The sequence below is a fragment of the Callorhinus ursinus genome, unplaced genomic scaffold, assembly GCF_003265705.2.
Source record: "Callorhinus ursinus isolate GAN/ISIS: 27379988/994484 unplaced genomic scaffold, GSC_fseal_2.0 scaffold38, whole genome shotgun sequence".
NCBI classification, from domain to species: Eukaryota; Metazoa; Chordata; class Mammalia; order Carnivora; family Otariidae; genus Callorhinus; species Callorhinus ursinus.
The window spans coordinates 11,730,686-11,741,885 of NW_027397100.1; the positions used below are offsets into that span (position 1 = coordinate 11,730,686).

Here is an 11,200-nt window from a genome sequence, read left to right on the forward strand (position 1 = left end):
TTTACCTTACCAGAAGTGCTCGTCAGCACCACTGACAATATGTGACCTGTGATTTCAGCTGTACTTCTTTATTGGTAACAGTTTTGTAGAGATACAGTTCACACATTTAAACGTATGAATTGTTTTTAATATGTTGACATAGTTGAACCACCATTACCATAACTCATTTTAGCATATTTTCATCAACTCGATGACTGAATCAAAACACTTGGTGCTTAGAATTTTTAAAGATATAGTTCCCTTCCTGTTTTTATATTTATAGACCCCCCCTCACTGCCTTGTACATGCTATACATTCAGTAGAAGTGTCTTTTTCCTTTGTTAGATGAATAAGCCATCACGCACAGTTAAGGAAATCAATTTGTTAGACTTAATCATAAACCTAATTATGTCACTGGAGATAAAATTGGTTGAAATTGGATTCAGTGTGAGGAAATAGTACGTCATCAGGCACCAACTACTTAAAAATAAATTTTGAAGTCAGGTAGTATAGCACTGCTCCTAGAACTTGTCCTATGCCATTGAATATATTTTAAATAGGTTCTGGAATTTGGTTTCTTACAGGAAACAATAATGGAGATACTTTTCTTTTCTCTCATAGTGGTTCTATAGATGGTAATAATCAACTTGTAATCAAAGGAAGATTCCAACAGAAACAGATAGAAAATGTTTTGAGAAGATATATCAGTAAGTGTATAATTTAATTACATCATTCTGAAATGTTCTCATTCAGGCTGTAATATTTTGGGGGAGATCTACAGGTTTTTTAATGAAGCTAGAAAGGCTGGCCTTCGCCTTCAAAGATGAGGGGAAATGATGGGAACATGGGACAGCTACTCCTGGCAGCTGCTTAGGGGTACAGAGAAGAAGGGTTTTGATTTCTTAAGGCCCAGCAGATCAAGGACGCTGCTTGGTTCTAGGCTGAAGGCCAAGTCAGGGAAATCTTTTGGCAATCAGGCTTGGCCTGCCTTTTATCTTCCTAATCACTTGAAATTGGTGTATTCCCACCTAGGAAAGCTAATGAGTTCTGAGTGGCTCTCCTGTAGATAGAACCAGGAATGGCATCTGGCAAGCATCCCTGCCTCCTTGCACATTTGGAGTCTTTTTTTCAACCCTTGGTTTAGTACCTGAAGCATCACAGCAAATAGCTTGTGTCTTTTTATCCCTAGAATGTCTAAGTTAAGCTAAAGCTTTCCCTGGTCTCGGTGCCAGCCTGGGCTTGTGGAGTTCATGGTAGAAGATGTTTCAGAGGGAAGAAACCTCTGGCTCACTGCAGCCGCCAGGTAATTCTGTATGTTGCTTTTCCTGCAGAGGAATACGTTACCTGTCACACGTGCCGATCACCGGACACAATCCTGCAAAAGGACACCCGACTCTATTTCCTACAGTGCGAAACTTGTCATTCTCGATGTTCTGTTGCCAGCATCAAAACCGGCTTCCAGGCTGTCACAGGCAAGCGAGCACAGCTCCGTGCCAAAGCTAACTAATTGGCTAACTATCACTGATTTTGCAAAGTGTGTTGTGGAGATTTGGCTGGACAGGTTTACCATCAGAATGGATATACCACTGTATTAAAAAACAAGATAGAAAAGCTGCCAAGTTCTTTGGCGTGTGGCTGGTTGGTCTGAAATCCTTGCAAGATGCCGATGCTCAAGCTGTTGACATACTCATTGCCTACTTTAACAACTGTCAGAAAAACGTGATGGGGTAAGGCGGTGCTTTTTTAAAATCGTTCATAGACTTATGTAAAATGCAAGATAAATTAAAGTTATTATAACAGTGATTCTTTCAATTTGCTTTGTCCTTCAGTTTTCTATAAAAATTATGCTTAATGAATTCAGCAAAAACAGTTGGTGCCTGGACTCTGGTGAGGTCTCTATATCCTCATCCTGAGAAACCGGCCATTGACAGGTGCTTCAGCTGGGCAGCTGTTTTTCTTCTCAGCTTATCTTGAGATAAAGCTTCACATGAGAGGGTGGTTGGAACATGAGATCTGGGAGGACAACCTGTTTTCAGTGTCCAGGGAATGATTACATAGATTATTTGAATCCTTTTACTTATGTGAGGATTGTTGCTACTACCTCACTGCCAAGTCCTCCAGCTGTTACCACGTGAGGGGAATACAAGGTGCTAGGTACCCTCCCTCCCTCAGAATTTTTCTTTCTTATACTGGCCACTAAAAAAAAATCTTAGAAATATAGCCTTTAAGTATGTCTTGTAACCAGCACACTGAGAAAAACCCTAGTTGGACGTCTATTGGTGAGGAAGCAGTGTGGCATGTCGTGCCACACAGAGAACTGAGCAAACTATGATGCTAGAGAAAGCTTTTCTTTCCCCAGCTTCGGCTGTGGGTTTGAAAAGACCCACTACAAATGCTTTTGTTTCCTATATTAGAAGTAGCCTCAGTGTCACCATGAGAAACCAAGAGGTGATGGTGCTCTTGGTGCCTCGAGTTCTGTCTCCTGATGATTTGGCTGAAAGGCTGTTTCTCCATTCAGCATAGGGAGAAAGATCATTTCATGCGTCTGCTGTGATCTGCCTAGCACATGACGGTAAGGGCATAACAATGCTCCTCATAGTCTCGATGGCTAAGTGGCCCCAGGAGCAGTTGCTCAGCCCTGAATGTCTTAACCATGTTGTTTTTAATCACCGTGACCCTTAAAGTACAGGCCAAGTGTTGGCCATGAAGTGCTGGAGAGAGCAGAGTAGTCCCTTGACCCAGTAGGTCCCAAGAAGACCACACACTGGCTGAGCTCTGTTTATGATGCCGTCTTCCTTTTTTGTTATCTACGCCCAGACAATCCCCAGTGTCCGATGTTACTGCGTGAATAAAGCAAGGATTAGTGCCTCTTGTGTAATTAGCGCTCCATTGCTTGTGTATCTATGCGTTTCACTCGTTTCTTTTTACTTTAGTGGGATCCCTTAGGGAAGACAGGATTTTACCATTTTGCCTGTGTGACAGGTTGGCACACAGTTGTTGCAGTTTCAACCCAATTTTAACTTAATTCTCAGAACAGTTTCTGGACTGATAAAACCCTTTAAGACTGTTTGATTAAAATGGAATTAGCTATTAACCCACTCACTTTTGGGCTGTCCTAAGTTACCCATTCACAGTAGCATCAGCTTCATCTGTCTCTACTACCTCACACCAGCCAGCTCAGCTGCAAGGAACCTTCTACAGGGTGACAAAAGGCACCCTGAGGGTTTTTGATCAAGAGCCAGGTTTGGTTGTTGAGAAGGGAACAAGACCGTTTCCAAAGTGTCGTAGGAAACAGTCTCGAAGAGTGTTTCTAATTATGCAAAGGCGAAAAAAGAAGGGTTCCACTGGTGGTTTAAAAAAAAAAAGTCTGAGACTAGATAAACAGGTTCCATGAATGCGTCTTTAGTATGCTGATGTGCATGTTCATGAGCACATGAATGTGCAGTTAGATCTTCAGTCTTCAGAAAAACCTTTTCTGACCCCATCCTGGCTCACTCCCGCATTTCCACCTTCCCACTGCATTGTAAAATACTATTTCCCCTCCCAGCCCACCATAACATAGGCACCTAGAACAAGGGTTTTTTTGTTCACTCATGCACCCCTAACTACTGAGAGCAAGCAGTTCCTAGCAAGTTGTAGGTGTTCCAATACTTGAGTTTCAAGATTTTTGAGAGCGAGCAAGCGTGGGCAGGTGGGCTGAAGGACAAGCAGACTCTCCCGAGTGGAGCTCAATGTGGGGCTCGATCCCAGGACCCCAAGATCACAACCTGAGCCGAAGCCAGACACCTAACCGAATGAACCACCCAGGCACCCCTTGAATGAGTTTCTTTAAAAGAAGTTTAGAATGGGGGCACCTGGGTGGCTCAGTCGGTTAAGTGTCCAACTCTTGATTTCGGCTCAGGTCATGATCTCAGTCATGAGATTGAGCCCTGTGTCAGTCTCCATGCAGGGCGTGGAGCCTGCTTAAGATTCTCTCCTCACCCCCAGACCCCTGCTCATGCTTATTCTCTCTTGCACTTAAAAAAAAAAAAAAAAAAGGCACAGAATATGTAGACTTTTATAGCCCCTTCTCCCCGCCCCAGACATCTTACAATGTAAAGTGTTCTACAGGAAAAAAAATGGTTGGCTGGACATCTTGAAAGATATGCTGCTGTGGTCTGTGAGGCCCCAGTTCTGACCTGACCTTCCCCCACCCAGATCCTTTGCATTGGCAATTCTAAGGTTTCACATTTCAACAGAACATTAGATTTTGCAATGTGTTTTTAGAATTTGGGCTTTGTAGCATGTGGTCTTTTTCCACTGAAAAGACGGATTTATAATTAAAAACTTAATTCCCATAATCCTACCAACATTTTTCCAAGTTAGTACAGTCTTCATAATTTTTTTAAACTGCAAAGAGGTCCACCCATGTTATACCATAGTTTATTAAATCAGTGCTTGGATGGGTATTTGCTAATTCTTAAGACTGCTAGGAGTATGGACTCTGAGCAGTCTGGAGTGGCAGTCCTCTGCCAATGATTAGATCCTGTATTGTCACCTATGAAATAGGAAACTGTCTACCTCAAAGATGGTGAGATAGTATATGTAAAGTGCTTAACCCTGCCTGGCACTTGGAACTGTTTTCCTTCTGTGGAATACTTCCCTTAGACTGAATTTCCAGGGTCAGTGGGCAGGAGACTTTAGGGTAGCCAAGTGAAAACTGTAGGTATCGCTTTTATTTCTATGGTGGTGGTGGGTTTACTGACTTCCCATTGAAGACTGCTCTTGAGAGGGATGGTGGTTTGTCTCAGATCCTGATAAACCCTGCCACCCCTGGCCATAGGGGCATCAAACCCCCTCCCAACAACGTGCAACAGAGGCATGGCCCTTGGGGCTCTGTTGCCTTGATGGTGCTTTTTGGGAAGAAAGGACCAAACACTTGCTGGGTCCCCTGTGGCTGCCATGGCTCCTGTCCTTCCAAACCTTCCCTGATAAAATATTCCTGAACCCTTCCCATTGTTGCCCCTTGATTTAAGCATGGGCTCTCTCTTAATACAACACTGGAAGTTACTGGAGTATAAGCTGTTATAAAGGATAAGTACTAATGGATATTCTTCATACTAAACAGTAACATTTTAATAGCCATCTTTTAAAATTAGCCTCATCAGCTGCATATTTTCATGAGCTTTTTAAACGAACCAGAAACAAGATGACAGCCAAAATCTTACGTGGGAAGCTGGCCAAACCTAATCCTATCATAGTGAGCAACAACTTCAGTATCCTAATTCTCAGAGGCCAAAAACAGTTATGAGTGATTTTTCAGTCCCAGATATATCCGTGCACTCACTATGACTACTGTGGCCCAGAAACTGGGGTATTCTTACTTCTTAATTTATTTTTAAGGTAGGCTCCATGCCCAACATGGAGCTTGAACTCTGTCCCTGAGACTGAGAGTCACATGCTCTACCAACCAGGCACCCCTATTTTTTTTATTATATTCTTAAATAAATACTCTTAAATAATTCTGAGCTATTCCTAAATATTCTTAAATAATCCTTTAGGTAAGTGGCTAGTACTACCGAAGTCCTAACTTTGTGCCAGGCCCTGTTCTAGTGTTTTTCTTTTTTGTTAATTCAATCAGCACAGCGACCCTTTGAGGAAGGTATACTAATCCCCATCTTAGAGATGAGGAAATAGACTCAGAAAGGATAAGCAACTTGCCTAAGAGGTACACAGCTGGTAAGCGGGGAGCCAGGTTGCAGGTCCAGGCATTTCAGCTCCAAAGCCTGTGCCCTGCCTCTCATGGACGGTGTCATATGTTCAAAAGTTATTACCTGAATGCCTGCAGCGAAAGGCAGTCAGTCCCCTACCCTCCTGGAGTTTACAGTTTAGTGAAGATGACAGACGCGCAAACCAGTTGTAAATATAATATGGTAAGAGGGGTGGTGATAGAACTAGCATGACTGGAAGGGCCAGTGTGAACTCAGGTCAGGAAGGCGTCTGAACGAGCACTGCAGCTGTAAAGGCACAAAAGCCAGATCATTCTTTTCCACAATTAGTTCAATGTGCCTTGATGATAGGGGTCAGACTGGGAGACAGGAGATGTTGAGCTGCAAAGAGAAAGGAAGGGGTCTAGAATCCACCAACTGGGCAGTGAATAACTGATGGCAGTAAAGACTTGCATGGCAAGGAAGCATCAGGGAGAGCAGGTTGGAGCTTACTGTAAAAGTCCAAGTAAGATATAAAGGGCCTAATCTAAGGCAGTGGGATGGAAAACGACCATGACCTGATGATTAGGAGAAGATGCTTGACTGAGGTCCTTGTGGTCATCCAAGTGCAGCTATCAGGTGGGCAATTATATGTATCCCCTGGTGCTCCTGGGGAGTACAGAGTTAGGGTGGAGATGGGGAGGCATTACTGTGGAGTCTGAAACCATAGATTCGGTTAGCCAGGAAAACTGTACAGAAATATTTATTAAAAAGGGTGGAGAGGTACTGGCATACAAGGAAGAATCAGCAAAGGAAACCGTGTACACAGGAGAAAGAGCCAGGAGAGGCTACTGTCCCAAGAAGCAGGAGAGGAATTTCAGGGTCAGTTTGTGACGGGTATGTGGGAAAGGACTGCCCAGGTTTGCATCCTGCCTCCACCTCCTCAAAGACAAGATTCACTGCCAAGACATGATCTTGGGCAAACTGTTCAACCAAAGGTCTCAATTTTCCAACCTGTAACTTGGGGTAAGTATCTCCAACTCTGGGGGATTATTGTGAGGGTTAAGTAAAATAATGCAATCCCTGTAAAGAACTTAGCAGAGCACACAGGAAATGCTAACATATATGTGTTATATTCCTCTTTCTACAGAGTCAGATGCTGCAGGTGGGGAGCATATAATTAAGAACACAAAGGTGGGGGTACCTGCCTGGTTCAGGTGGAAAAGCATGTGCCTCCTGATCTCGGGGTCATGAGTTCGAGCCCCATGTTGTGTGGCGATTACTTAAAGAAAAAAAAAAAACCCAACCCACCAAGGTAGATGCTGGATTGAATTGTGCATCTCCATAGTTATTTAATTGACCAAGTCACACATCCCTTTTTAAAACCCTTATGGGCAAGAATGAATGAGACAGTCTCTGGCCTTAGCTCTCAATGTGGTCAGGGAACTGGACACTGTGCAGGGGGTAGAGGAAACACTCATTTTTAGAGGTAAGAGGGGACTGGAGGATGGGCAAGAAATGGGATCCAGGTCCGAAAGTGGGAATGGGGGGGCGCCTGGGTGGCTCAGTTGTTGGGCGTCTGCCTTCGGCTCGGGTCGTGATCCCAGGGTCCCGGGATTGAGCCCCACGTTGGGCTCCCTGCTCCGCAAGAAGCCTGCTTCTCCCTCTCCCTCCCCCTGCTTGTGTTCCCTCTCTCGCTGTCTCTCTCAAATAAATAAATAAAATCTTAAAAAAAAAGTGGGAGTGGGTAACCCTGTCAAGTTTCTGTTCTGTGCACCTGAAAAAGCCAAACCCATGCACTTCCCCAAACAAGACTTGGCTGCTGCACCTTTGTAGAAGGACACCCTGATCATCTGGGCTCCCTCAGGAGGTAGACTGAGACAGGGGTGCAGGGAGGGGAGTGTGTGCACCAGGAGCCCACTCACCAGTCAGAGGAGGCAGGAGTCCGTCCATTCATATACACAGGAGGGCCAGCCGGGCTTGCTCCACAGGCTTAGTGACCAGATAGACACACTGCTCTTGACTGCAATAACTCAGATATAGGGAAAAAAACTTGCTAATATTTTCCTTTGCCTTCTTTTTATACTCTTTTATAATACTCTATTGACTTTCTCTTTGTAAGCTGCCTGAAATACATTTTGGAACAAAGTGAATATAAAGTGAGTAGGGGAAAAAAAGAGGAAAGAAAATTATAGTCTTATTTTTAAGAAAATCACCTGAATCCGGATTAGGTAATAATAAATGAACTTAAAATTTATTAAGTATTGTCATAACAACAATGTGCTCTCTTCTGCTTTTCAGATGAGGAAGATGAAGGCTCAGAGAGGTTAACTGACTTGCCTAAAGTCACACAACAAATAATCTGGATTGGAACTCAGTTCAACACAAAATCTATACTCTTAACCCAGTCCCCCTAAGGTAGAGCAAACTCCTTAACCTCTATGAGCCTCAGTTTGTGTTCTGGTTATCTACTGATAGAGAACAAATCAGTCCAAAACTGGGTACCTTAAAAAGATGACAATCACTGATTATTCTCCCTCACGGTGCTGGGCTTTGACTGGGGTCAACTAGGCAGTTCTTACTTGGTTCTCAGGTCAGTGGCTGGGCGGGACTCATCTTGAAGGCTTCCTCACTCCTGTCTTGACAGCGGATGCTGGCTGTCAGCTGGAACATGGGGCTGTCAGGCCTTGCCATGTGGTCTGGGCTTCTTCACAGCATGGTAGCTGGGTCTCAAGACACAGAAGTGGAAACTGCTAGTTCTTGAGAACAGAACTGTGAGACTGGCACAGCATCACCATCACTGTATTCTGATCAAACAGCCGGAATCCAGATAAAGGGGAGAGGGTATAGATACCAGCCGTCAACAGGGCCAAGTTTTTAGAACCTTCACATCTATAAAATCTACAAAATGGGCACAACTACACAATGAAGACCTGTTGTTTTTGTCAGCCCAAACCTCCCTTCTTCTAGCAACAGAACTCCTGTTTTCCTTCTGGAGATTCTCCCCTCCCCCTCCACACTCAGGCCCTGGGGCCATGCTCTGAGGACCTGTCTGAGAACAAGGCCCACAGAGGAAGCAAAGCTGAGGAACAGGGAAGAAGATGCCTGATGACAACTCCTGAACCCCTGAGTCCCACTGGGTCTGAAGGATTATCCCTGGACCTTTAAATATGCGAAACAATAAACTTTCTCCTGCTTAAGCACATAGGAGTTCAGTTTCTACAACTTGTAACCAAAAGTTTGTATTGCATACACCTAAAAGATGGTTGCAGAGATTAAATAAATATAAAATGTGCCTTTACACAGCAGATATTCAGGAAGTGGTTTACTGTTATGTGGTCACAGCTGTAAGGATTTGTATTTGCCCAAAGTTTAATCAGTGGCCCAACTGGAACTCAAGCCCGGGATGCCTGATCAGAATCTTTTGCCCGCTCTACCTTTCATATTTCTGTGTTCTCACCAGATGGTCTACTGTAAAGTAGATAACGTCCTGATGGGACAAGAGATGACCTGGCCACTGTTGGTTAATAGTGGGCACTCACATACCCACATTTTCAACTCCTCACCCATAAACAAAAATGATCAAATTACCATGTCACTATTTAAGAATCTAAAAGCTTAAAAACTCCCAAATCCTCAAAAAGCACTCCAGCAGCTGCTACTAAACATTCTGAATGGCAAATGAAATAAGGCCTGAGAGGGATTAAAAACAAATCGTGGCCCTATGCTGAAGCTCCTCAAATTAAGAGGAGTTCGGACTTAGCCATGTGACTTGCTTTGGCCAACAGAAGCTGACAAACATGACACAAGCAGGAACTTGAAGAGCACTTGCCTCTCGGGGCTTACCTGGTCTTGCCTGCTAGATGCTGGGAACATATGGCCCAGTTGCCCCGCCAACCACCTGACAAGTGGGTGAGTTTATCTGGGACCCACGGGGCCCCCAGCCAATCTGCCAGCTCACTTCAGCCACATCAAAACCCAGATGAGAGAAGCAGAACTGCCCAGCTGAGCATAGCCCAAATTGCCATGCCACTCAGTCAGAAGCTTATAAATGTTTATTAAAGGTACTAAAAATTTTGGAGTGGGTTATACAAGTTAATAACTGATATAAGGCCCATTTACTATCCCTGATCTAGGCCAACCTCTCACACAGATGGGGAAACAAGAGACCTAGGAAGGAACAAGACTTGCCCAGGGTCACAAACCTTATGGGCAGCAGTACAGGAGGAAAGCCTTGGCTCAAAATCCAGTAAACCCACTGGCTGTATAATATTCCTTCAAGACAGCTGCCAGGATCACAAATGAGGCTTCAGATCTTCAAAACACATAGGGAATATTAAGTCCTTTTGGGCAGAATGTGGTATCACATTTCTTCATCTTTTGGTTTTCAGAAGTTGAACAGATAACAAAAACTGATGAGCAATGGAACGGGGGAGGTCTTTCCTGACCCAGACATGGGCAGGTCTGTGCAGGGTTTTTGTGGATGTGAATTTCCCACTCAAGCTTTCCCATGGGCTAAGTAGTCCAGGAGCTTTTCTGGGGTGCCAGGATGGGGATTCTCAATCTGTCTAGGATATATCCTGATGCCAGGGTGATTACACAGGGCCTCTGCATAGGGCACATGCTTCCTACCCTGGAAGGGGTCTTCCCTGCTCTTCTGCCTAACATACTACAGAGGCCCACAACCCCTCCTGTTCTACCTGTCCCCCAAGCACTGAAAAGTGAATGCCTCGCTCAAGCACTACTAAGGGCCTTGTAGAGTCTGAAAATGTTATTACAGTGCAATGGGCACAGAGCACTAGGCTCTTGGAACACAGGAACCCAGGTGCCAACCCTCAGTGTGAACTCCACCAGGGTCCAAAACCCCTTCTTTGCACTCTGCCCAAGTTCCAGTCCAGGGTGGTGTACCAGGTAGGGACATGAAGACCTGTACACATATCCAAGTGGGTCGGCTAGAACTGGGCTCTGGCCTTCTGAGCAGCAAGGACAGACTGAGTTCAGGGACTAGAGGGGTATGTTCCACTGAGGGCTCTTTGGGAGAGGTGGGACACTCCCAGTGGACCTAGCCCCTTCCGCTGGACACCTTCTTTAGCTCTCCAGACTGAACCTTTTGTGTTGAGTAAGTTCCCAGGGACTATTTTTCACCCTGGGTCTGAATCTCTGAGAGACTGATGGCCTCAGTCTCTACCCTCTCTCCCTCTGCTGCCCAGGGTCCCCAGCAGGCACACATATGGGGACTGGGATCCCCCTGGGCAGCTAAACCTCCAAAAAGGCAGAAACACTGCTCCACATCACACTAAGAGGCAATGGCCAGCAGGGATGGGGGCATTTGGCCCAGCTGTGGGTCCAGAACTCTTGGCTCCCTAATGGGCTGGCTAGTCAGGCCCCTGCACAGCTTGGGAATGCAGAGCTGCACTCGGGCTTCAGACTGCGAGCGGACAGTCAGGAGGGCTGCCCAGGGAGGGAGCCATGAGACAACCAAGACTTCCCCGGGTGATTCCATACTCAGGGTAACCTAGCCTCAGCACTGTCTC

General features: G+C 45.1%; 2 protein-coding genes across 2 annotated transcripts in view; one reads left to right on the plus strand and one right to left on the minus strand.

Annotated features, from left to right (window-relative positions):
* The window catches only part of EIF2S2 (eukaryotic translation initiation factor 2 subunit beta), a 20,182-nt gene extending 18,400 nt beyond the window's left edge, over positions 1 to 1,782 (plus strand). The window contains exons 8-9 of the mRNA XM_025875884.2: positions 601 to 686; positions 1,311 to 1,782. Of these exons, the coding sequence (XP_025731669.1) occupies positions 601 to 686; positions 1,311 to 1,486 (262 nt within the window). The 3' untranslated portion in view covers positions 1,487 to 1,782. The remainder of the gene's footprint in view (positions 1 to 600; positions 687 to 1,310) is intronic.
* The window catches only part of RALY (RALY heterogeneous nuclear ribonucleoprotein), a 155,491-nt gene that overhangs the window by 63,810 nt on the left and 80,481 nt on the right, over positions 1 to 11,200 (minus strand). The window lies entirely within an intron of this gene.